The sequence below is a fragment of the Gastrolobium bilobum genome, unplaced genomic scaffold (assembly GCF_033153095.1).
Source record: "Gastrolobium bilobum isolate Gb01-03AN ecotype WA unplaced genomic scaffold, APGP_CSIRO_Gbil_v1 utg15578, whole genome shotgun sequence".
Lineage (NCBI taxonomy): Eukaryota > Viridiplantae > Streptophyta > Magnoliopsida > Fabales > Fabaceae > Gastrolobium > Gastrolobium bilobum.
Genome location: NW_026895208.1, coordinates 56,554 through 82,814, shown reverse-complemented (window position 1 = coordinate 82,814; position 26,261 = coordinate 56,554). Strand labels below are relative to the sequence as shown.

The 26,261-nt window shown below is 31.6% G+C and overlaps 1 protein-coding gene across 1 annotated transcript; it reads left to right on the top strand.

Annotated features, from left to right (window-relative positions):
• The first annotated feature begins 13,574 nt into the window (after positions 1–13,574).
• Positions 13,575–23,861, top strand: LOC133299812 (uncharacterized). Its single transcript, XM_061499303.1, has 6 exons — positions 13,575–13,923; positions 15,132–15,232; positions 15,996–16,093; positions 21,553–21,767; positions 22,778–22,830; positions 23,406–23,861. Exons 1-6 carry the CDS (start codon positions 13,644–13,646, stop codon positions 23,427–23,429), a joined length of 771 nt encoding a protein of 256 aa, XP_061355287.1. The 5' UTR covers positions 13,575–13,643; the 3' UTR covers positions 23,430–23,861.
• The last annotated feature ends 2,400 nt before the right edge of the window (positions 23,862–26,261 follow it).

Genomic DNA, 26,261 nt, shown 5'->3' with positions numbered 1-26,261 from the left:
TGGATCTGCAATTGAAGAGGTCTTCTTTTTGAACCGCTTCTTCAAGCTCTTCTGAAACAGGTAGTGATGGGTACGAGTAAAATATTCCGACGCTAAAGTTAAGATTCGAGCTAGTGAATTAGTGTATGGAGAATATATATATATATATATATATATACTGGGGTTCGGCTGACAGTCTCTATAGGAGTTGGTCTCAGCTCCTTTACGGGGATCCTTTAGTAGACCAGAATTTTTTTTTTATCCGAAAATCATGATTTTTAAGAATATGATGAGAAGATGAGTTTTTTAAGAATGTTATCAGAAAGTTATTTGGTAGACTAAACTATTCCTGAAGATATTGGATTAATTTTTTTGATGCTATATTAGATTTTCCTTTGTCATAAAAATCCTAAAATACCACACCTGAATGATATTTCTGGATGATATTTTCAAAAAAATTAACACAAAATAAATTTTTGAGAAAATCTGATATCCAGAAATTTTTAAAAAATATTATACCAAACATAAATAAATATGATTATCACTCTCAATTTCCCATAAATCTAAAAAAAAAACCTTGCAGCAAACGCTCCGTTAGCGTTGTATCTGATTATGTCTATTTGTGGGTTATTAGGTTGTGCTAGAATCATATTCGTGTCATCCCGTAATTGTTATGTCAAGCCTGTGCTTATGCAATTTTTCTACGATGATGACTATGCATTCCTATTGGGTGTCACTGAGGTGTTACTTGCATGTTGGACGGACAAAAATTGATGCATCACATATATTTAATTGGGTATATCTTTTTTTTTAAAGGAATTTTTTTTTAATATGTGGGAAAAAAAATTTCAAAAATAATGATTTTTTTTTCAAATATAATTTTTTTTTCAAATATAAATTTTTTTGTTTTTACCTAATTAAGTAGGTCTGATGCATGCACCAAAGTTTTGTTCGTGTTGGACTTATACTCCGAAGTCCAAACGACGGTATAAGTTTACTTCACAGGGGGTAAATGTTGATTGATTGAGATTTCAAGGAAGTTTAGGCCCTTCATATCTAAGGCCTCTTTTCAATGGTTGATAATGCTCATAATTTTATTCTCATGTAAATCTTATTATTCTGTGGTACATATATTTTTAAACAAAATATTTTTTTTATGTATTAAAAAATATTTTATTATTTAACTGAATATAAACATAAAATTTTGGAAATAATCATAATGTTTTATTCATACAAACATGTGGCGTACGTCAAAATCCTAATTATTATATATGTTACATATAGTAGTACAATTTTCTCTGATATTTTTTTTTCATCTTTTAATAATAAATTATCTATTTTACTTATTACTCAAAATATACATACATCATATTTTTTTTATTTAATTTTTAATTGAATAAAATACATAATAAACATTAACTGTTAATTAATGAAGGTCCTGACACATTGGTAAAAAATAAACGATTCACAAATCGGACCTACATATAATGTGAAGTAACAGTCGCATTGCACCCTATAGGTGTAATATGTCATATTTTGATTAGATTTACGGTTTAAAAACAAAGTTATAGTTTTGCAAGTTAACTTTTAGTTTCTCAAGTAATTTTTTACACTAAATTATAATTAAAATGGAATGATTATATTTCTATTTTCATGCTTAAAATATTTTCAAAACTTAAAGTTAGTTCTCTCAATATATTATCTCGTTAACTTAGTCTTTTAATGATACTTCTTTAATATTAAAGTAACTAAAAAGTTATTATTTATCATGATAAAATTAACATCTTTGGTGGGCTTAGACTCTCTGTTTTTGTAAAAATAAAATAAAATTAATGTTACGTGATGATAAAAAAATTATTTAAGTAATATTTTTTATCTTTATTCCTCAATTCATAATAATAGTTTTCTATTTTTGAAATTTTAATTTATTAATTTATACTTTTTAAAAATATGTAATACTCTATTTCACTTGAACCGTGCGTTTTAGTATGCCATTTGATATGACAGGTGGGCCGTGGGCCCTCAATTCTACTCCAACAGCTACTGACAGATCAGATTCGGTAATTTTAGGAATTTAATTACATTGGGCCCCAACTTATAATGCTTTTATTACTCCTAAAAGTACTGAGTAGTGCACAGTAGAGATGACCCACAAAGAGTAATAGAATTTTGTTGTGTTTCGCATAGCTATATTTTACTTTTTATTTTTTAGAGTAAATATAATTTTTCGTCCTCAGTAAATTTTATGATATCCATTTTAATTTCTAGCAAATGAAAAGATTATTTGTAGTCTCTAAAAAATTTGAAATGGACCTATTTTATTCCTTTTGAGGAATTAATGTGGGCTTTTTTTAAATTTGTGAGGGACCACGATTTCAACTAAATAAGTCAATTTTAAATTTCTCAGAGAACACAAATAGCCTTTTTATTTGTTAGGGACTAAAGCGGGCAGACATCTTAAAATTTACTGAGGACTAAAAATAATATTTACTTTTTTTTTTTTAATCAATGATGAAATATAAGTCATTTGAAAAAGTTTACGCGGTTAGGTATAATATAAAAATAATTAATAAGTATTCATTTCACCACTTAAGTTTTTTGGTTAAAATAATTTTGTATATGGTATAAGAGTTAATACTCGATTAATTTGTGATAATTCAAATATTTAAATACGTGGAAATTCATATCATAATAAAAAGTCAAACATTGATTCGATAGTCGCTTACTTATTACTATGAGATATCTTAAAGATATATAATATTCAAATTATTGATGGATCTTCTCTGCCTAACTTAAGTTTTAGAGTTTGAAAGGTTATTTACATTTGTACGAAATTTTCCTAACAATAAGATTAATGCATTTTAATTTGTCATTTTTTCTATATCTAAAATAATTTAGAGAACTCAAAGGTAATATGAACATTAGAGACAGATGAATTACTAAACGATCAAGGGTTTGAATTCTGGAAAAGACTTTTGGGATAAAATTGAAAAATTATCACGCTATTCGATTTAGAATTAATCTCATGTTTATATGGATTTCTTTTGTTAATGTGGGAAACCTGAAAAAAATAACTCGCTCCAAAACAATAATTAAGGGTTATACAATTAAAAAATAAATAAAAATAGATAGAAAACTCCAAGACTTTATTGGCATATTCCTATTGTCACTATTGGCCAATAAACACTTTCATTTATTAAATCTCTAACGTTTGACAACTGTTGGCTTTTTCGCCATTTTTGTTTTGACAGAAACTGTTGAGTTTGGGTCTGACTAGACCTATCTTGTCGGGTTGCTTAAGTGCATTTCGATTGAAATTTATTCTTAATCATTTCATTAGCACTACATGGATACTTAATCGTTTCATTATATTTAATAGAAAGAATTTTAAACATTAACAAAAGCATGCGTAAATTGACACAAAATTTTGAGAAGCATATATAATTAGGCATGTTTGGTGTGACGCATAAGACCTGATAATATAAGCTTATATACTATACGTTATGATATTTTTAGTTGTTTGATGTGACTATCGTATAGTATAAGCTTATGCACCAGGATCCCTTAATACATCAAAACGATGTATAACTTACTCCGGCATAAGGAAGAGGGATAAGGCCTGATAAGAGGTTGGTGTATTAACATCGTTGACCAATATAATTCTCAAAAATTAATATATTACTTTAATATTAATATATTAAAATAAAAATTAATTTTTCAATATATTAATTTTTAAATTATTGAATATTTTTACTTTTATAAAAATTAATTTATGTTTTGGACAAACTGATCAATAATTTTTATAAAAATTAATATCATATGACATTTTTTTGAAGAATTATATAAATCTTTATTAATGGATTTTTTATTAAAAATATTTATTTTTATTCTATATAGTATTATACAGTGCATTATCAAATACTAGAAGATATTATCTTATATAATATATTACTTTATTCAATATCGTGTCAAACGCTGAATAGTATTAAAATTCAATCAGGTCTTATACAATCAGGTCTTATACTATCAGGTCTTATACAATCAGGTCTTATACTATCAGGCCTTATCCTATACAATGCACCAAACATGCCCTTATTGATTTGGATTTAATATATGCTAGATAAAAACTCAATCCAATAGAAGCTCATAATGCTCATAATGTGAGATATTTTTTTTTTACCGAGAAAAAAAGATTATTGGTGATTTTGTAGCAATTTTTTTTATTCCGGGTAAGTTACAAAAAAGTGTTTGGTTGGCTAAAATTTTGCTGAAAAAGTTGGATTAATTTTACTGATGCTATGTTTGGTTGATGAAAAAATATTGATGGAAATGTGAGTGAAAATTATCAAAATACCCTTAATTTTTTGAATATAAAATGTGAGTCATCATCAAATGTTGTTTTTTTAAGAAAAAAGTGGATCAAATGTTACTTTTTCAGAATCCAAGATCAAAGGAAAAAAATACCAAAGGTTGAGTGGGAAAAAATGTTGCTTTTGTGTAGTTCAAAAGTGGTTTAAAAAATTGCTGGCATTTTGTTCACAATACCCATACCAAACATGGTAAATAAATATTTTCTATTTTACTTTTTCATCATTTCATACCAAATAATCATACTAAACACCCCTAAAAGAAAAAATTCATCCCGTGTAGAAATTGTGGGCATCTTGCCAACTTTGATGACACACCACAGACTTGGCTTGCAAGACAATAGAACTAACGAGATCAGCAACTCATAACAACTTGACTTGCACATAAACTCAATGAAAAAATGCTAACATTAGCTCGCTGTAACGTCTATTATGGCTAGCCTATGAGAGGACATCTTTTTCTATCAAGAAAATTTGACATCATATTTCCAAAAAAAAGAAAGAAAATTTGACATCGCCATATAAAAAGCAACATAAAGCAAGACATTCAACCGCTAGTTTCTGAATAAATCCATTAAAAACATTTCCGAATAAATCCATTAAAAACATGCGGCTCATATGACACCCTTTACTTATTGCATATTTCATGATGGTACAATTCTGTAATCGACGATAATGTCATTGTCTGTATTTTTATTTTTATTGTTATTGACTGTATAGTTTTGATGTTACAGATCGTTTCATTAACTAGAGTTTTACCTCTAATTTTTTCTTTTTCTTAAGAAAAACAAAAAATTGGGGAATTGCCCCCTCTGTCATTAATTTTTTGCCAATGAAGATTGCTTTTTTTTTTTTGCACCAAAAAATATTTCTAGCAATTAACTGGTAATATTAGAAGAGAAATATGAATATAATGTGTTAGGATGCAATGCAACATTGGTCATGTTGCACGTTATAAAACATGTGCCCATTCCAAAAACATTTCTCTTTCCTAAATAAAGTGGGCCCCATGTTTTTTAGTATGCAATATAATCTATTGCATCCTATAACATTATACTCATATTTTTCATATTATAAATATATTTTCTAACAAAATAATTATTACACTAAGCACACACCCATACAAATTCTTTAAAATATTAATATTGTAGTTTTTCTTTTAGAAAAAACCTCATGAAACAAATGGTACATTTTTGATACCTGGGCAATTTCTTTTTTTCTTTTTAAATAAGGAGGGTCACGCCCAACAAGTAAAAGAAAACTACAATTCAGTAAATTTTGGATCTCTGACAGGGGATAAATTCTTTTATATTCGTAAATTATGATTCTCAAAAGATATGGTGAGAAATTCACTTTTTTGAAAATATTACTAAAAAATTATTTAGTATGTCAAAATATTATTAAAATTGTATTATAAAAAAAGTGTAAAATTATCCAACACCTGACATTTTAGAAAAAAAAATTATACAAAAAACAAAATCCAGCAAAAATTTGCAAAAAACTTTATGCCAAGCGTCAATAAATAGTCACCTTTTCACAGATAAAAAAAGGGTTTAACGAGGATAATGTTGCATGATGTAAGAAAGCTTTCCTACACTCACAATAAAGAAGAGAGAGAAAGTGAAATAATGAAAGAGAAAAAAAGCATGTAAACCCCACCTCTTAGTTGTGTGTGTAGGAAATTTTTTTTAAGTTACGTAACATTATACTCATACAACCCATAAAAAAAACTCCCCTATCAAACACCCCTTCCAACATCAGTAGCTAAAAGGTTCGTTAAAAACCCTGAAGTGAAAAGTCTTTCATCCTATACAGCTTTCGGTAAACAATATTCACACTTGTTATTTTCTCTTGTCGTGTGAGTTAGGTGAATACTCCGGTCTGCTTTCAACCACAACCTCAACCGCCTATCTACCTGGGATTCTCTTGTGTCTCCTTCAACGTTTGAATGGCGTTAATAGAATCACACTCTGCCTCAATCTTTTTAGTTCCTGTGTTCCGTGCCATTTACAGGCCAAGCCCCACAACCCCACAACTCTGCATCAAGATTCAAGAGGGTTGCAGTAACCTCACTCACAGGAGAAGCCTCCTAAATAGGATTTGTATAATAATATCAAATTTTAATTTTCTTTGGATACTTAATATCAAGGTACTAAAAGATTTTTTTTTTTTTTTTTTTTAAATAGTTCGTCAACTTCGTAACAGTTAAATAAATGCGTGAAACAAGAGCCACTTGGTAGAGGAATTTTTTTTTTTTATCCGAAAATTACGATTTTTAGAAATATGATGAGAAGATGAGTTTTTGGATAGTGTTATAAAAAGTTGTTTGATAGACCAAAATATTCTTAGGAATATTAAGTTAATTTTCTTAATGTTATATTTAGTTGTATTAAATTTTTCCTTGCCATAGAAATTCTAAAATATCACCCTCTCGAAAGTATTTTTAGATAGTATTTTCAAAAAAATGTACACACAAAATAAAATTTCAGAAAAAACAAATTTCCGGAAAAATTTTAAAAATTTAGTATCAAACGTTGCAATGGAAGAACGTGATATTATGTATATAAATAAGCAACTTATATTTATAAACTTCCTTTTTACAAATTATATTATATAGTACGGCAGTACTTACCTTCCTTTATATAAATATATGAATTAATACAGGAGGTAAATTATTTTCTTCAACTTCAAAATGATATTCTTTTGGAATTTTAAAAATATATGATATTTTAGCAAAATTTATAATACAAGAGAAAAATAATTTTTTTAATATACTCCGTATTTTTTCCCCTAAACCTTAAAACGATATTATTTTGGGTTGTAAGAGCTAATTTTATCTTGTGAAAAATATTTTTTTCTTATATATATATATATATAGGGATTTGTTTTTCTCATGTTGCATGAGAAAATAAACCCTTCCTACACATACCGTAAAGAGGTGTGCCACTCATTTTTTTGTTTATTGTTTTAAATAGATGGGTCTCACACTTAATGTATCTATTTTTTTTTTAATATAAAGGAAGAATTTTCCTATGACATGAGATTATAATTCTTCTACAGCATAAGATTTATTTTTTCTATATATATATATATATATATATATATATATATATATATATATATACATATATATAGGAGCAGGATCTTCTTACATCGGTGTAAGAGTTATTACTGTTACACTCAATCTTAACCATTGATTTTCACATATCTAACGATTATAATTAATAATTAATTAATGAGAATAATATAATTAATTACAGTCGTTTGATGGACGAAAATGAACGATTAAGATTGAGTGTAAGAGTTATTAATCTTACACTGGTGTAAGTTGATCCTGTCTCATATCTATATATATATATATATATATATATATATATATATATATATATATGGGGCAGGATATTCTTACACTGGTGTAAGAGTTAGAAGTCTTACACTCAATCTTGACCATTGATCCACTTGTATCCAATGGCTCACATTACTAAAAAATTTGAGCCCTTAGATATAAATGAGATCAGTGGACAAGATTAAGAGTGTAACTTACACTGGTGTAAAATGATCCTAACCCTATATATATATATATATATATATAGAGAGAGAGAGATCGGTGTAATTGATTGGTAGTAGCAACTTTGGTAGTAACACTACTTTGTTGTTACAATATATATATATATAGGAAGAATATTGTAACAACAAAGTAGTGTTACTACCAATGTTGCTACTACCAATCAATTACACCGATCTCTCTCTCTCTCTCTCTCTATATATATATATATAGGAAGAATATTGTAACAAAAAAGTAGTGTTACTACCAATCAATTACACCGTTAGATCGATTATATTGATCCATCGGTTATATTTATTTCCATCTTTGTATGGTTACGATTACCCATATTTAATATTTTATATTTATTTATACCTTTGTATGGTTATGATCACATTAAATATGAAAAATGATAACCATACAAAGATGGAAATAATATAACTGTTGGATCAATATAATCGATCTAACGATGAAATTGATTTGTAGTAACATTGGTAGTAATACTAATTGGTTGTTATAATATCCTACCACATATATATAAATAGGTAAAATCATTTATGCAGCTGCTTTACGTACAACAACGACATGTGTATGGTTATAATTCTCCACATTTAATGATTTCCTTCTTTGTATGGTTATGATTTCTCGCATTTAATGCTTTCAAGTATATACATGGTATATATATGACAAGTATTTGATTGTTGCACGTACAACAGCTGTAGAAATGTAAACCTCATATATATAACTGTTTTTATACATTTTTTACCCATATAAATATCGTATAAATAGAAATTGAATAAATAATAATATTTTATTGTATTTAAAATAATCCATGTAAATTTATAAAATATTGTTGTCTTTATTTTATTTTTATTTTTAATTTGTGTTAGTATTATATTGTTATTAAATATAAGTTGTATCTAAGTTAGTTGCATCTTTATAATTTTTAGAATTTGTGCTATTTATGTATTCAATATCGTTGTTCATATATGCGTTTATGCTCCCTGCAACAAAAAAATATTTTTGCAGTTACTGTAGATAAGTTATCTGTATTTACTCACAAAATGACATCGTTTTGAGATTAAAATATTAAAAAATTATAATTATAAAAACTATAATAATCCTGAAATAAATTAAAATTATAAATATATCATGAAAATTTCTTATGTTCTTGAAAGTAGAAAAATTCTGACCGGAGAGTTTCGGCCGTTGGCTGCTACAGCCTACATAGCATGAGTTAAATTGGGACAGTACTTATTATTAAGATCTAAATCTAATGATTGATATGCTTTTCGGAACTTCTCAAGCCCATTTTTCATTTTCATTCGGACCAATCCACATCAAACCAGTATTCATAGGGACCAATTTTAATGTGGATATATTGGGCCAAATTAGATTAAGTATTCAAATTAATACTTTGTTAGTTTCGTTTGGTCTTATGTAAGTCCCAGAGTATTCAATTTGTTTTCTTTTTTTTGATACATTCCAGACTATTCAAATTAATTGGTTGATATTTGTTTACTCTATTTATTTATATAATTATATTTAAAAAACAATTTCAAATAATTTTATGATCAAAATTAAAAAATAAATAAATTATTTTTATTCAAAATAATCAATTTTTTTACTTTAAGATGACATTTAAACAAAATTAATAATTTCAATAGTTAAGTATGATTTTTACATTTTTAATGACTTTCCGATGCAGCCCAACAACCCCTTTTTTCTCAAGTGTAAACTGTCAAGTTAATCTCACGCACACATGTTTAGCCTGTTTGGATGGGTTTTAAACAAAAAGTGATTTCAATCTCTTATTTATTTTAAAGTATTTTTTATAAAAGTTAAATTTATTTAGATTTTTTTTTTAAAAAATTGATTTTTGACATCTAGTTTTTTTAAAAGCTACATTTTTTAGCTTTTTAAAAAAAAAAATTAATTTTTTTGTGACTTCTGCTTTAAAAAAAAAAAAAAAGGAATCCAAATGGACTTTTTTTAAGAATTATTTTAGCTACATTACTATAATTGTTTTAAATTCACCAATGAAACGAGATTATGCTCAACCGCGACCAAATGCAAGCAAGAAGAGCTTTTAGCAAACATATATCATTAATTGGCCCACATGCTAGACAGCAAAACTATGTTCTGGCCTGGTAGTGTTCAAGTGTAACAGCATGTCAATTAGCCTACGATAGGCACCAATATTAGAGAATTAAGTTATGGTTCTTGGCAATTTAGTAGTTTTAACCACGGGACTAGTGGAAGAGTGGCTTGGCAAATAAATAGCAAACCAACATCTGACAAGATATAAGACCATATTTTCTTGGGCTATCTCCAAACCAATAAAGGACTCCTAAGTCTTTAATTTGCAACGTATGGTCAAGATACTGTTTAACAATATTAATTTCAACTAGATTATCACCTGCAAAAATCAAATTGTTCACATATAACACTAGAGCAGTGATGGAAGCAACATTGTGATTGGTGAATGGGGAGTGATCAGCTTCAGCTTGAACATATCTTTGAGAGATCAAAGGGGCAGACAACTTGGTTCAAACCATTGCCTGCTATCTTATTTCAACCCATAAAGTAATTTAGCAAGTCTGCACATTTGATGGGGTTGAAAAGGAACAACACCTTTAGGGAGCTCCATATGCATACTTCCTTGTCAATATGTTTATGCAAACATCTAATTGATGGAGATGCCCATTTTGTGCAGCTGTAACTGAGCAATTGGTGAAAAGTGTTAAAGTAGTCTAAACTCTGTTTTGAGTATAACCTTCACTTTAACCATGAATCTGGATTTGTAACGTTCAATGCTCTCATCTTCCTTATACTCTTATACACCTATTTGCAACAAATCGGAACCTTACCCGGTGGCAAATTAGTCAACAACAATGTTTGATTTTCCTACAAAGCATCTAATAATGCATACATTGTTTTGATTCAAAGTTCAGATTTAATAACTTGGTCATAATCTTAGGCTCTATGAGAGAGTAAAAATGGATAGTGTATAATCAAGATAAAAACTGAGGATAAAGGATATAGCATACCTGAAGAGTGAGTTGATATTCCTGAACAAAACACAGAAGCATTTCAATCCAAAAGCTTAAACAAGTTCTAATACAATGTAATGAAGCCGTTGAATTGAAAAAAATCTAGAATGTATAGGACATTCTGGAGCATATCACAACTACAAGGAATTGAGCACATACATCAGGGTGTGGGGGTGGAAAAAACTCAAATTCTTCCCGAAGAACTTTCAGATCAGTAATAGAGGATGATGCATTCCTATCCCTTTATCTAATCGAATGAATTTCTTGTAGTAAGTAAATCAGAAACCTGAAAGTGATCGGCATTGTTAAACGAAGCAAATAATTCGTTTTGCACAGTTGAGTACACCTATGAAGCACTCATACTCCTTAAATTTTTTTTCCAACGTATCGGATACGCGTATCGGACACTTATTGTTTGGTAATCGACATCCTGTATCATCAAAAACGTGTCAAAAACGCCGTATCGGTGCTTCATAGGAGTACACACAGCATTGCCTCTACCAGAGGTTATAACCGTCCACCGTAGAATGCGCAGGCAGTTACAACCTCCCCATGATGGTGGAGCCTCGAGGCAGAACCAAACGGAGCTGAAGGTGATGACTAGCGGCAAACGCGAGCGTGGCGTGCAAAAGCGCGTGGGAAGCATTCGGGGATCCGCAGTATTGCTGAAATGGCGCTTGCTCGGTAGAGTAGAGTGGCAAACCACATTATTTATCATACTTTTTTTAAAATAAAAAAATTCAAGCACAATGTTATGCACTTATCATATCAGTTTTGGTTCATATATTAATAAAACAATGAATATTGTGATAAAAAAAATTTAGATACTGTTTCTTATTAGGTGAACGCTTAATTTTTCAATTACTTTACAAAAAAATTTAATTATTTAAAAAAGAGATTGAAAATTTTAGAAGTCTTACGCATCATATTTTTAAAATTATGAAAGTCAAGTTTTAAATTTTTAGTATATCTCATACTCTTTATGTGTGTTCCTTAATTAACAAAGCAGCATACTTACCAACACTAGCATCTCCCAGTATAACTTACACTCATCGTTACTGTTTTATTAATGTTTTTATGTTTTATGAATGGTCATTTAATGCATCCGAAGTAGGAGTGAAGTTACTGTGGCTCGAGAGAAAACAAAAATTAAGTGGGACTGAGGAGAGAGAAGAGAGAGAAAAAAAAAATTAATCTAAATATCAATTTTTAAATAAAAGAATCACGATAGTACGGAACATAATAAAAAATTACTCAAAGTAGAACTTATAAATTCCATTTCGGTACAAAATTGAGGGCTGATTGTAGAACATGAACCACCGGTACATAATTTAAAGGTGTGCAAAAGAATTAAAAAATTTAACTAAACTGCATTTAAAATAAATAGTTTTTAAATAATTAATTCATGAACCGAATTGATTTCAAGAACAATTCAGTGAGAACTAGTTCAAGAATCGAATTGATTTTTAAGAATCGAATTATTTTTTTCTTTTTTTCTCTTCTATTTTTTTTCTTATATATTTATTTATTTATTTAGTAGCTTTTATTTTATTTCTTTATTTTAGAATAAATTTGATCCGAACCAAATCGAACCGAACTAGTTTGGGATAAAAAATAATAATTTGGTTCTTTGAACCAAATTGATTTAAATCAATTAGATTTAGTTCTTCAAAAACCATGTACAACCCTAAGTCCCTAACTGAAACTACTTCCATTCACTGTGCTTTAACGGTTTCACGACCCTTCTACACTTGCAAATTGTATTGCGGAAATGTAACTCAGGCCTCGTCATATTCATTTCATTGGATTACTATAATGATTTTGGGTTCTTATTCTCACTGTTCCGTTGCATGTCTGCTGAACAAAAACTATTTGAGACACCCCGCGATCAGACTTCAGAGTCCATGTAACCTTTCTTTAGAAAATCTATAAACATTATTTTGCCACCATTATGTATCGGAATTCATACTTACGACTATCATTGTACAGAACACAAATTTTTTAAAGATTTCGCTTTTTGTCATGTCACATGACAAGATCATTTTTTTGTACACATAAATTAAGTGTGAGTCTCACGCTTAAAAAAAAAATTCAAACTAAAATCAAGATACAGCGCCGTATCTCAAAATACGTTACCGAATCCTTGTTGCAGGAATCATAATTCTTATATTTCCCTACTTTAAAACCTCAGATCCTAAACAAAGCACTTAAAAAACATAACCCAATGAAGCTTTTTTTTTCAATTTTTTTATTATTATGAAAAAATATATGTTATTACAAATGACACAACTTTATATTATTTAAAATAAAATTTCATCATTTTCGTTTTTTTTTTAATTTTCTTTTTTTATAAAATCAGTAAAAAAGAAAGAGAAAGAATGTAAAAACATACTAAAATAACATAATTTTATTAAAAATAATACAAAATTATATCGTCTCATTTTAAACGACGAACATTATTCCAATTATTATTGCATACAAAAAAAAATATATGAAAAATAAAAAATGACTGAAGAGAGTGGTCAACCGAAGTACGTGGCACCCTACGCTTCGTCTTCCATTCCGTTACCCAATGACACGAAAATCACCCTTAGTTACCTTGTTTTAACTTCTAATCATTCGTGTTCCAAAATAAATAAATAAAACCTGGTAATCATCGAAGAAGAAGAAGAAGAAGAAGAAGAGGGAGTGAGCCTAAGAATGCAGCTGTGGAACAAAGCTCGAAGCTTTGCGGAAGAAACAGCGAAGCGATCCCAAGACCTGTCCTTGGGAGCTTCCAAATTCGGCGATATAATAGCAGAGACGACCAAGGAGATCGCGGCGCAAGCTTCCAAGCACTTGGCCGAACCTTCTTTGAACAAGGATAAGGATAAGGATAAGGATCTCCATCTCCATCTAGAGAGCTTTGGCATCACCGACCACTTGAGGGAGTTCGTCAAAGGGATCACCATCACTACCTTTACGGATTTCCCTCTTCAAGGTTCCTTTTCATTTTTATTTTTTTTTAAGGATTAAGGTTAGGTGCAACGATGGTTGTTTTGCTTTGGATACCCATGTCAAATTAAAAATTTGACATCAAATATTAATAGTTGATTTTCGTTAATTTGATAATTTCTTTGAAATTAATAATTAACTTTTGGGTCCTTGGGATATAATTTAATCCCTTATAAAAAATAACTTGTGTTCGTTCTAAAATTCAAAATAGATTGATGTTAATTTAGCTAATGTGTGTTTTCTTCAAAATTTAGAAGAATCATGATTTCGAGTAATTGAGTCTATTTTAAATTCTAGAAGTATGATTTTTTTATAAGAGATTAAAAGGATTTCCGTGATTTTTTTTTAGGACCCAAAAATACTTTATTTAATAATTAATTTAATAAATATGAACCATTAAATTATAACCCTTAAATTTATGAAATCAATGATTAAGATTTATTGTCAAATTTTTTAGTTTGATATTGTTGTCATCTTAACTCATGTATGTATAATGTAGATAATTTATTTATATTGATCACAGAAAAAACGAATATATATATAAATATATATATATATATATATATATATATATATATATATATATGGGATAAGATCAACTTACACCGGTGTAAGAATAATAAATCTTACACCAAATCTTAACCGTTGATTTCTGTGCATCTAACGGTTAAACTTTATTGGGAATTAAAAATTAATTAATGAGTGAGACCTAATAAGTTTGAACCGTTAGATGCAGAAAATCAATGGTTAAGATTTGGTGTAAAACTTAGTATTCTTACACTGGTGTAAAATGATCCTGCCTCTATATATATATATATATATATATATATAAAAGTGGCATAGATTTATTATTAATTGATTAATAAGTATGATCGAATAAATTATAACGCTTAGATTTACGGAAATCAATTATTAAGAAATACTGACCCGTGTATGTATATACATGGAGAGAGAGAGTGTCTATGAGCAAAAGGAAAACACTTTTGCTTGATTAAGTTGGAGGAAAAGTGAGAGTGAAAATTAGAGGACAATGATTTTCACTCCAGAATTTCCATCCTCCTACCTTCCCCTTACTCAACCAAGTTGAGTACTTGCTACGAAGTTTAATTGCTGCATTATTCTGTCTGTGCTTCCTTTTGTTATTCATCATGTGAGAACTGAGAGGCTTATCTCAATTTTGGTTCCCATTTGCAGATGATACACAATTGTCTGATGTTCCTGCAGTTTCAAATGTTAGGCAGGATCTAACCCAGTGGCAGGAAAAACATGCCAGTCTTGTTCTTTCTACAGTCAAGGTAGCATCTTTTTATTTATTTTTTTAGTTATTGGACAAGTTTTACGTTCACATCCTTCCAATCAATTGGGGAAAAAAACTCTTTCTGGTTTAACTTTGTTTGCTTACCAACAAGTAGTTACAAACGATTGATACAATTTTATGTATCCTTAACCACTGGAATGGGAATTGCCACATATTTATTAACTTATACTGAAAGTAGAGTAGATGAATTGCTAAGCCAGGATACTTGGTAAATAGGAGCTGATGTTTGGGGAATAGCGTCATGGAGTGATGGGTGTGTCTGAATTTTTGATGTGATTTATTTATGTGTCTTAATTACTATCGGCCTTTGCTGTTCAAGGAGGTTTTGTGTGTGTGTGTGTGTGTGTGAGAAAGAGAGAGAGGGAGACACAACAAGGGTGTGTAAGGCTCAGCAACCTTGGATTGCAGCAAGCTGAGTTATGATTGTCATTGTTCCTTTTCATACTTCTGTGAATGTCACCTTGTCAGATCCACTCACGATGACTGGTGACATGCTACCATGGTAGAATCATGAGATATGTAGTATTCTGATATCCAAGTTTGTTGCAGCAAATCAAGGGTCCAAAGACACTGCATGTTTTTGTGTTAATCTAGGATAAATAAACTAAATTCTGTCACCTAGTTGTATGGGTTGGTTTCTGTATACATGTTATTTTGTCTTATACATTGATTACTTTTTTTGGCATATAATTACATATTTGAAACATAATGTATTCTGACCATTCAGTTTATTCTTGCAGGAGATTTCAAGATTGAGGTATGAGCTGTGTCCACGTGTCATGAAAGAGAGGAGGTTTTGGAGAATATATTTTATACTTGTGAATAGTCATATTGCACCGTAAGTAATTTACTGTTGCTTGGGTATTTTGGTTTTCAAATTAAATTTTTTTCTTAGACTTTTGTATGACCTGAACCAATTTGATGTCAGAATATTTGGTCTTTATAGTCCGAGCAAATTATATAGTCATGTATTCTTTGAAGGATATCCTGTTACTTAAAACCCCCCCCCCCCCCCCCCCCCTCGAGTAATCTCAAGGATATCCTCTAATCATAACTAAAGACTTCCATCGAGAAATGTTGGACCCTTCGGGTTTTGGCTCTCCCAAATCTTTTTTTTTTATTCCCAGGGCTTGAACTTGAGATCTCTGATTAAGTGGCCCAGGTTCTTTACCACCTATGCCAAAGGAGTTTGGTAACGTTGGGCCCCATACGAAACGTAAAGATATATATATATATATATATATATATATATATATATATATAGGGTTTAGTGTGTGTCATTCAAAAGGATACAAGTTGTGTCCTTTTAGTGACTTACACAGAGTATGACCGGTCATACTCTGTGTAATTCTGAAAAGTTGCTTTTTTTTCACTTTATACGTCAGCGATGTGACTGAGAAGAGAGAAAAAAAAAGAAGCTTTTTAGATTTACACAAAATATGACTGGTCATACTTTGCGTAAATCGTCTAAAAGGACACAACTTATGTCCTTTTAAATGATAGTCTTTTTTTCCAGATATATATATATATATAATATGCTCTTTCTTTAATAGTAAACATCAGTTATTGTAGGCATTTAACAATGATTACTTCTAATTTAGAGTATAGGAATGAATATATTTTCCGCATGGTTCCCCAATTATGTAAAAGAGTCATGCTCAATCTTATCCTTGAGATATGAAAATTGTTGAGATATTCAAGTGTGATGAGTCCCACATTGGTTGGTAATGAGTTAAGTGAAGAGTATATAAGTGAAAGGACCCATGAACCCAAAGCCTTAAGGTTTTGGGTTGAGACATGGTGTCGGATCCACTTGCTACGGTTGGTGTAGCCTTAGCTCATTGGTGGTGGCCCCCGCCACGGGCTTCCCCTGGACCCGCTTGACATTGGAGTTTGAGGGAACGAATTTCCTAACAGTGGTATCAGAGCCAACAATCTGGGCCAGGTGTTTGGAAGGCCTCTGCAGAAGGCTAGTGTGACCCTAATATTTGAAAGAGAAAAAAAAAAAGATTTCCGCAGAAGTTGCCCTTAGGGTAAGAATGATATTGGGCCTCACACTTGAGGGAGGATGTTGGAAATAATCAAGTATGAGTTATAAAGAAGTACCACATACACTAGACATAGATCAAATCAAGTATGAGTTATAAAGAAGTACCACATAGACTAGACCTAGACCAAGTGATGACCATATAAGTGCAAAAGACCCATAAACTTACAACCTTAAGGTTTTGGGTTGAGATGTGGTGTCGGCCCACTTATTATGGTTCGTCATTTGGCCCATTGGTGGATGGTACCCTTTGCAAAGGGTTTTGGGCTCCCTCGTTCCAATCATTTGGGTTGGTGGTTGCATTGGCTGCACAAAATTCTTGGCCTATTTACCAGCTAGATGTCAAATCGGCATTCTTGCATGGGTACTTAGAGGAACAAATATTTATTGAACAACCCCCTGGTTATGAGAAAGTTGGAAATGAGCATAAAGTTTACAAATTGAAAAAGGCACTTTATGGACTAAAACAAGCCCCTCGAGCTTGGTATAGTCGCATTGAGTCTTATTTTCTTAAGGCTGGTTTTATAAAGTGTCCTTATGAACATACACTCTTTGTTAAGATTGGTGATGAAGGAAAAATGCTTATTGTTTGCTTATATGTAGATGATCTTATATTCACTGGAAATTGTGATGTTATGTTTGAAGAATTTAAGAAGTCTATGATGAATGAGTTTGAAATGACTGATCTTGGTATGATGCATTACTTTCTTGGCATAAGTGTAGCACAATCAAGTGATGGAATTTTTATTTCTCAAAATAAATATGTGGAAGATATTCTAGACAGGTTTCAGATGAAGGATTGTAATCCTGTGCACACTCTAGTTGAATGTGGCTTGAAGTTACATAAAGATCATGGAGGAAAGAAGGTTGACAGCACCTTCTACAAAAAAAATTGTGGGAAGTTTGATGTATCTCACTGCAACAAGACCAGACATAATGAATTCTGTGAGTTTAATTAGCAGGTATATGGAAAATCCTACAGAAATACATTTGTTTGCTGCCAAGAGAATCCTTCGCTACTTGCAAGGAACAAGAACTTTCGGGATATTTTACAAGAAGGGTGTAAAATCTGATTTAGTGGGATTTACTGACAGTGATTATGCAGGAGATCAAGATGACAGGAAGAGCACATCAGGTTATGTTTTTATGATTGGTACAGGTGCTATTTCTTGGGCATCAAAGAAGCAACCAATTGTCACTTTGTCAAGCACAGAAGCTGAATTTGTTGCTGCTACAGCTTGTGCATGCCAAGCCATTTGGCTAAGGAGAATTCTTGAAGAACTTCACTTCAAGCAAGAAGGAGCAACTTTAATTTATTGTGACAATAATTCTGCAATTAAATTGTCAAAGAATCCAATTTTACATGGGAGAAGCAAGCATATAGATGTGAAGTATCATTTCTTAAGGGATCTTACAAAGGCTGGTATAATTGATCTTATTTTTTGTAGAAGTGAGGATCAAGTTGCTGATTTGTTTACGAAGCCTCTCAAATATGTTGCGTTTCAAAAGCTCAGGGGATTACTTGGCATATGTTCCATGGAGAAAGTCAAAGGATTTGGAGTAAACTGAATTTTTCAAGAACATCAGTTTAAGGGAGGGAATGTTAGAGTCTCTTTGTTTTTTGTCCGTTAGAAAATTCAATGGTCTTTTAAGTTTGATGTAACGGCCATGTGCTGCACTAAAGTTGTTTGATGAGTCTTAACGGTATCATAATGGGTCAGTTTTGGGTAGTATAATGAGTCATTAAGTTAGAGTTTATTTGGGTGTAATGTGTCTCTTAATGTTATGTTTTTCAGTTTTAGTTTCTGGTTTATATTAAGTTTGAGACAGTTTATGAAATTTGTATTCCCTCTTCAAACATTGTGAGTTATATTTCTGCATCTTAATTTTTCTCTATCAGTGGTATCAAGAGCCAGGTTGAGAGTTAAACACGTGAGGGAATTGAGTTGTGAAAAAAAAAAGTGAAGAGTCATGGCCACAGATTCTAATTTTGTGCAAGCAGCCATTCCACGTTTCGATGGTCATTATGATCATTGGAGCATGTTGATGGAGAATTTCCTTCGATCCAAGGAATATTGGGATGTAGTTACCAATGGTGTTGTTGAACCAGCACTAGCAGAAGGAGCTCAGTTGACAGCAGCACAACGAGCAGCTCATGAAGCAGTAAAGTTGAAGGATTTGAAGGCGAAGAATTATCTCTTCCAGGCCATTGACCGTTCTATCTTGGAAACCATTCTTTCCAAAGAAACTTCCAAGGATATTTGGGACTCCATGAAAAAGAAGTATCAAGGCTCTGCAAGAGCAAAGAGGCAGCAGCTTCAAGCTTTACTCTCGGAATTCGAAACACTTCGAATGAAGTCGGGAGAATCAATTGCAGATTATTTCTCTCGCGTGATGACCATTGTCAATAAAATGCGAATTCATGGAGGCAGGACAGAAGAAATAACTGTATAGAAAAAATTCTTCGATCATTAACAGCAAAATTTGACTTTGTTGTTTGTGCTATAGAAGAATCTAAAGATATAGATGATTTGTCACTTGATGAATTGCAGAGCTCATTGGTGGTGCATGAACAGAAGTTCAAACAGGAAGACACAGATGAGCAAGCATTAAAGGCTTCTACCGATACTCGTTCCAACAATTTTCAAGGAAGGGGTAGAGGCAGAGGTAGAGGCAGAGGCAGAGGCAGAGGAAGGTCCACTAATTTCAGAGCCAATAATGATCAATTTCAAGGCAGAGGCAGAGGAGGAGCCCCTGATAAATCCAAGGTAGAATGTTTCAGGTGTCATAAATTTGGTCATTATCAATCTGAATGTTATACTAAGCTGCCAAATAGCAAAGAAAAAGGAGAAAGTTCAAACTTTGCAGAAAAGGAGGAAGGTGAAACCTTATTGATGGTTGCTAAAGATGAAAAGCAAATTGAGCCAGATGTTTGGTATGTGGATACTGGCTGTAGCAACCACATGAGTGGTAGTAAGTCTTCTTTCTCTCATCTGAATGAAAATTTTCAATCTACTGTGAGTTTTGGTGATCATTCTACTGTGAAAGTAATGGGAAAATGTGACATTAAAATAAAAACCAAGAATGGTTTTGTGGAAACAATATCTAATGTATTGTATGTTCCTGATTTGAAAAGTAATTTATTGAGTGCTGGCCAATTACAAGAAAAGGGTTATGTGATCACTATTAAAAATGGTGTTTGTGAAATATATGATTCTGTTAGAGGTGCTATTGCTGTTATTCAGATGAGTTCAAACAAATTGTTTCCATTAAAGATTGAAGGAATCCAATCTAGTTTAATGGCTGAAATGAAAGATCCTTCATGGTTGTGGCATTTTCGCTATGGCCATTTGAGCTTTGGTGGGTTGAAGACGCTCCAACAGAAAAATATGGTGACAGGCCTCCCTCAAATCACAATTCCTCATTCCTTAGTATGTGAAGAATGTGTTGTTAGCAAACAACATCGTTCTGAATTTGCAAAAGGGAACAAATTTCCTAACAATGGTATCAGAGTCGGATTGGGCTCGAGCTAGCCTAGTGATTAGCTAGGAGGCGGGTTGAGTACTTTGCGCTTCAGGTACTCGGTGTAGGGGGAGCATACCAATGGTGGGTTTCACACTTGAGGGGGAGATTGTTGAGATATTCAAGTGTGATGAGTCCCACATTGGTTGGTAATGAGTTAAGTGAAGAGTATATAAGTGAAAGGACCCATGAACCCAAAGCCTTAAGGTTTTGGGTTGAGACATGGTGTCGGATCCACTTGCTACGGTTGGTGTAGCCTTAGCTCATTGGTGGTGGCCCCCGCCACGGGCTTCCCCTGGACCCGCTTGACATTGGAGTTTGAGGGAACGAATTTCCCAACAAAAATACCCACAATAAATGATTGAAGAAACTTCTGGCTAAGGCAATACGAGCATGTAAAATTTTCAAAAATATAAGTTGGATTATTAATTGAGAGCTCATATAGCTGAATGCTATTATCTACCTATGCTGGTTGAGTTGTTGAAAATAACAACTGTTTTGTACAGCATAATCCAACAATTTAGTTTGATGTGCGTAAATTATTAATAACAATAAACTTAGCAGCGTATTGGTCCACTCCTTTAAAAAATCAATATACTCATGGAAAAAGATCACGTTATGCAAGGTATTTCTAGAAATTCCCTCATTCTGCTGCGCTTTCACCTTAGGTTACAGTTACACTGTTTTGTGACTCTTTGTAAACTGTTTTATCTTATGATTTTTGATAGCTATGAGAATCGATACATGGAAGATGCTAAACTAAAATCATCTGAACAAGTACAAGATCACAAAGTGGTGGAAATGGAACCATTAAAAGTTGAATCGACCTCTAATCAAGAGGTGCAAGAAGTGAAAAAAGAGACCAAAACTTCAGCTTCATCAACTGAACAAGACTTGGATGTATTTCTTCTGGGAGGTACGGGAGACAGTGATGATGACCCAGGTGCACCTCATTAATTTTATCTATTAAAATCTTTTCTTTTTCTTTTTTCTGAAAAATACACTGGTGTGTTGTGTATATGAGTTTGGTACATCTCCATTTATAATTGATATAAAAATATTTTGAAGTCCCAGAATAATCAAAAGAAGATTAACCATATAATAGGGAAAATAGATAGAATCATGCCATGCAACTTGTCTTTTGGATCATAGAAGGCTTCTGCTTTAAGCTGCATTTGGAACATGGAAGTTTTAGAGAGAATGAGATAGAATGGAATAGAAAGGGAAGGGAAGGGATGGAACCAAATTATTTTGCATTCCCCATGTTTAGTTGATTAACGAGGGAAGAAAGGGAAAGGTAAAATATAAGTGTAAAGTTCCAATATAGCCCTTATTAAAATTGTTTAAGTAACTAAACTTGTGAGTTAAAATAGTAAATGGCAAGTTTTTAAAATAAAAGCAAAGTTCTTTACCCTCATTACACCCCAGCTTGGAGGGGAACAAAAAATGAGAGTTGAGGGGGAGTGGTTACCCTAACATGTCCTTCCCCTTCATAAATTTTGAACTCCCAAACAAGGGGAATATTTCATTTTCATGTTATCCCCTTCTACCCCCCATTTCCCCTCATCCAAACAAACTTGTTTGTGCAGTAGTCTAGTTTAAATTCCAACTTTCTCAATCATTGTGCCTATTTTTATTGACATAACTAAAGTTAATCCAATTTGATGGACTGCCATTTTCTTCATGTTTGCCTGTTTGTTACTCTAGACTGCTGTGTTTTTCAGAGTTGGAGAATATACTGGTATAACCAATGATAGTTAGTATATATAATTTTAGTATAGAGTAATATGTGCTGAGTTGTTCATTTCTTCGTGGTTGAATTTAAATTTTGACGAGTTTGTATATTTTGCCAACCTTCACCCCGCCCTCGCAAATCGGGGAATCTTGAGCATCATGGTTTGTCCTTCTTCTTCTTTTTAATATATTTTTCCAACAACCTCTCTGGTATTTCAGATGATGGTGATGGGGGCTTTGATGACCATTTGGACAAACTGGTGGATAGTTCGGTAAGCATGATATACTTTGTACTACTTACAGTCTTATTTTTCTATCTTACTTTTTTATATTTCTTACTTTATTATTATTCCTTTTAGTAAGTGTTATCCTAGACAATGCTTGTCTAGGCCTGACAAAAAAATTACGATTTGAAATGCTTTTAGGTGACATTTTAGTAAGCTCTTGATCACCTATCTATTATTTAAACCTGAGGTTGCCATTAAATCTAATTATTTGGCAACTACCCGTCATGCCAGTTTCTGGTTTTTGTAATCTGCATACTTTTGCATGGCCATAATCCAAGGGTTTGTTGTAAGGTAAGGACATTAGTATTCACCTGTGTTGGAATTTAGAAATGACAGGTGCTTACTTACTATTGCTGAAGTAGGGGACGTATTGACTTATGATTGACCGTAGCAGTAAATGCCTACTGATCCAATTCTCACTCCCTTCTCCCCCATAATAGAAGATTTATTTGGTCCAATTGGAACTTAATTGTGGTCTGAAGTTCTATTTTTAATCATTCATTGAAATTGAGTGGCATTCATATTTACTAATTCATTTCAAAACTTGCTTGGATGTGCAGGATGATGAGAAAGGGAAATCATAGATGTTGCTTGCAATTATTGTCCGACATTAAAGAAGTGGTTGCAACATGCCTGAGAATATTCATGATGAAATGAAGCTTAATTTATTGATGTGATTCAGATGGTGGCTGAGCTGTTCCATGGTGCCTACATTTATTCTTTCAACACTTTCCTGCCCCTTTACTTCATGTGTTAATAGTTCCCCATGTTTAGGGATGAAGGTTGGGTTTGTGATTATAAAGAAAGTTAATTTATTTGGTGACTAATTTTGTTAAGTTTTTTAAATATAGGTTTCTTTTCTTTGTATATAAAAATACATATTAAATGTACCCAAAGGAAAAAGAAAAAACATAGAGATACTGCTTGGTGCTTAAATCAGTTATCCCTGCTATGTATATTGCGGTCCTATTCGTGTAGCTGGGAATCCAGGGGAAAATAATAAAAGTAATAAAATTGAAGAATCACATGGCAGCAGTGACATGCAATTCAGGCCTTTTGGGAAGATTTTGGGCATTCATCATAGTCTGAAAACGAAATTGAGATACCCTTCTATAAGCGGCATCATTCGCTTCTCATTCCATGATTTGATAATTGGCTAATGAAGGTAGCCATTCAAAACTTCAAATGTAGCAATTCTCATATGCACTTAATGATGGGTGTGAGTGATACTTAGGAAAATCAGATGATATGTTTTGTTGTCTAGAACCACAAGTTGAGTGTGTTTCTTTTTACAAACCAGACTGAGAAACGTTTGATTGATCCTGATATTGCTGTTTCAGTGTCTTTTTCTGTGGAAGCTGCCATTTTTATATTTTGATGGGCTATAATTTCAATATGACTCTGCTAAGTGCTAACAAACCTTAGTGCGATCCAATTGGAAAACATTGCTTTTAACCCACAAGAAAATATAAAATAAAGTTAAAATCCCCCCACCCCCACTATGAGAACCATGTCTTTATTCAATTTTCGGTCATGTGTTTTGAGATTATTATTTTTGCTCCATTTTGCAAATTTAGTGTTTTGTTTGCATCTGTATTTGGCGTGTCTATTGTAACCTTTCCTCGTCAGGTTTTCTGAACCACAGAAAAGCTTTTAATGATTGCGTTTTTATGTGAATTGATTATGTTTTATTTAAATTTTGGTAAAATTGATTATAAAAGACTTGAAATGTTAAAAAAAAGTAATTTTTATTCGGGAATGATATTTCTAAAGTGAGTTTAAAAGACTTAATTTTGTTTGGATAGTAAAATAGAATCACTTTTAAAATGTAAATATGGGCATGTTCTTAAAAACTTTATGAATCCCATACCCTAACGTCAATCCTACTTGACATAAAAGTTCACTTCTTTTAAAATTAATTCTACTTACAGCAAAATTAATTTTAGGGTAATATAAATATCATGTAACAGGAACCCAAAACTATTTTCCTGCACAAACAATGCAAACGTGGGATCCACTATTTTTCTTTTCTCTTTTTTTCTATCATTTTCTCTCTCTTCACTTTTGTTTGTAGGAAAATTAGCTAGGGTCATGTGACATAATACTTCTATGACCCTTAATTTTAGTAACTCAAAATGTAAAACAAACACAACCTAACTACTATAAAACGTGAGATTTGCCACGGCAAACTTGATTTTGTGACAAAACAAACATGCACATGTCTATAGTCATTGGTGTGCCCCATAAAGTAGGCCTTAAGTTGAATAAAATGTACATGACCTCTTTCTCCCGTCAGGGTCCCAATTTAATCATTAGCAAGATTTCTTATTTGATGATTATAACCCTCGTGTAACAGTTTCATTTACAAATAGTTTTGTTCTTATGTGCGTTTGTTTTTTTCATTTTGGAGGCTTTTGCAATAGTACCATATCAGTTTTCTTCTTTCTTTCTTTTCTTTTTTTTCCATTTGTTTTTGCTAAATGTCAAAAGCCAACTGAAACTGACAGATATTGAATGGCTGCTTATGTATTATGATAATTTGGAATATTCTGCTGGTACTTTTACTTTTTTTTTTTTTAAATGTTTTTATTAAATTATAGCTGTATATCTCTCTCTTTTTCTTTTAGAAATATAGCTGTATAACTCTCCAGCTGGGTTATGTATAAGTTGGAGTCATGTGACCACCTCTACTTATAGCCAAATAACTGATGCTGCTACTTTTTTCGGGTAACTTTATCTTGCATCTGCTTTTTTCCTTCAAAGGAGAGACGGGAAGAACGTTTTATTGTAGCAGGATAAGATGAAATCGTTGGCAAAGAGTCATTTTCCATTAACCCAATTAAGCATATGCTATTTTTATTTTTATTTTTTTAGAAACAGTCATGGGGCATTCCCATAATTTATACGTTCATGACCTTCTCGTTGTGTTATCTACTTTTCTTTTATTTATTATTCTATCATGTTCCATGTAAGTGTGAAACCAGAAGATGACACCGGGAACAAAAGTAAACTTAACGAAATAAGAATCAAAAGAAAGTCAGAAATATTGGCTTATTTTTGTTTTCCTGAAGAGTATTGCCGTTCAATGTCATCAATTTCCATCCAATCATAACTTACTAACAACTATTTCTTTTTTGTTCCCAAGGCAAACATGCGAGGAACTTCCTTATATGTTAAAGAACTTTTACATGTTATGTAAAGCTTAGCTAGTTAGCTTGCTTAAATAATTGTCCACTCCATTTTTTTTCTTTTAAGAAATATGTCCATTAATTTAACTAGGAAAATTATTTTTAATGTGTAAAAGTTAATAACCAAAGTCCACCCTTTACTTAAAAAATTAAAGAAAGAAAGGAATTATCCAAAAATATTTGTTGTATTAAAAAAAGGGTTACAACTGATTCCAACCTAAAGGCATC

What these genes read in the sequence shown, in the direction of transcription:
- LOC133299812 (XM_061499303.1), top strand. Translation starts at nt 13,644, where the DNA reads ATGCAGCTGTGGAACAAAGCTCGAAGCTTTGCGGAAGAAACAGCGAAG. An exon ending in TACGGATTTCCCTCTTCAAG is followed by an intron (nt 13,924 to 15,131) that starts GTTCCTTTTCAT and finishes TCCCATTTGCAG; the next exon opens with ATGATACACAATTGTCTGAT. An exon ending in GTGAATAGTCATATTGCACC is followed by an intron (nt 16,094 to 21,552) that starts GTAAGTAATTTA and finishes GATTTTTGATAG; the next exon opens with CTATGAGAATCGATACATGG.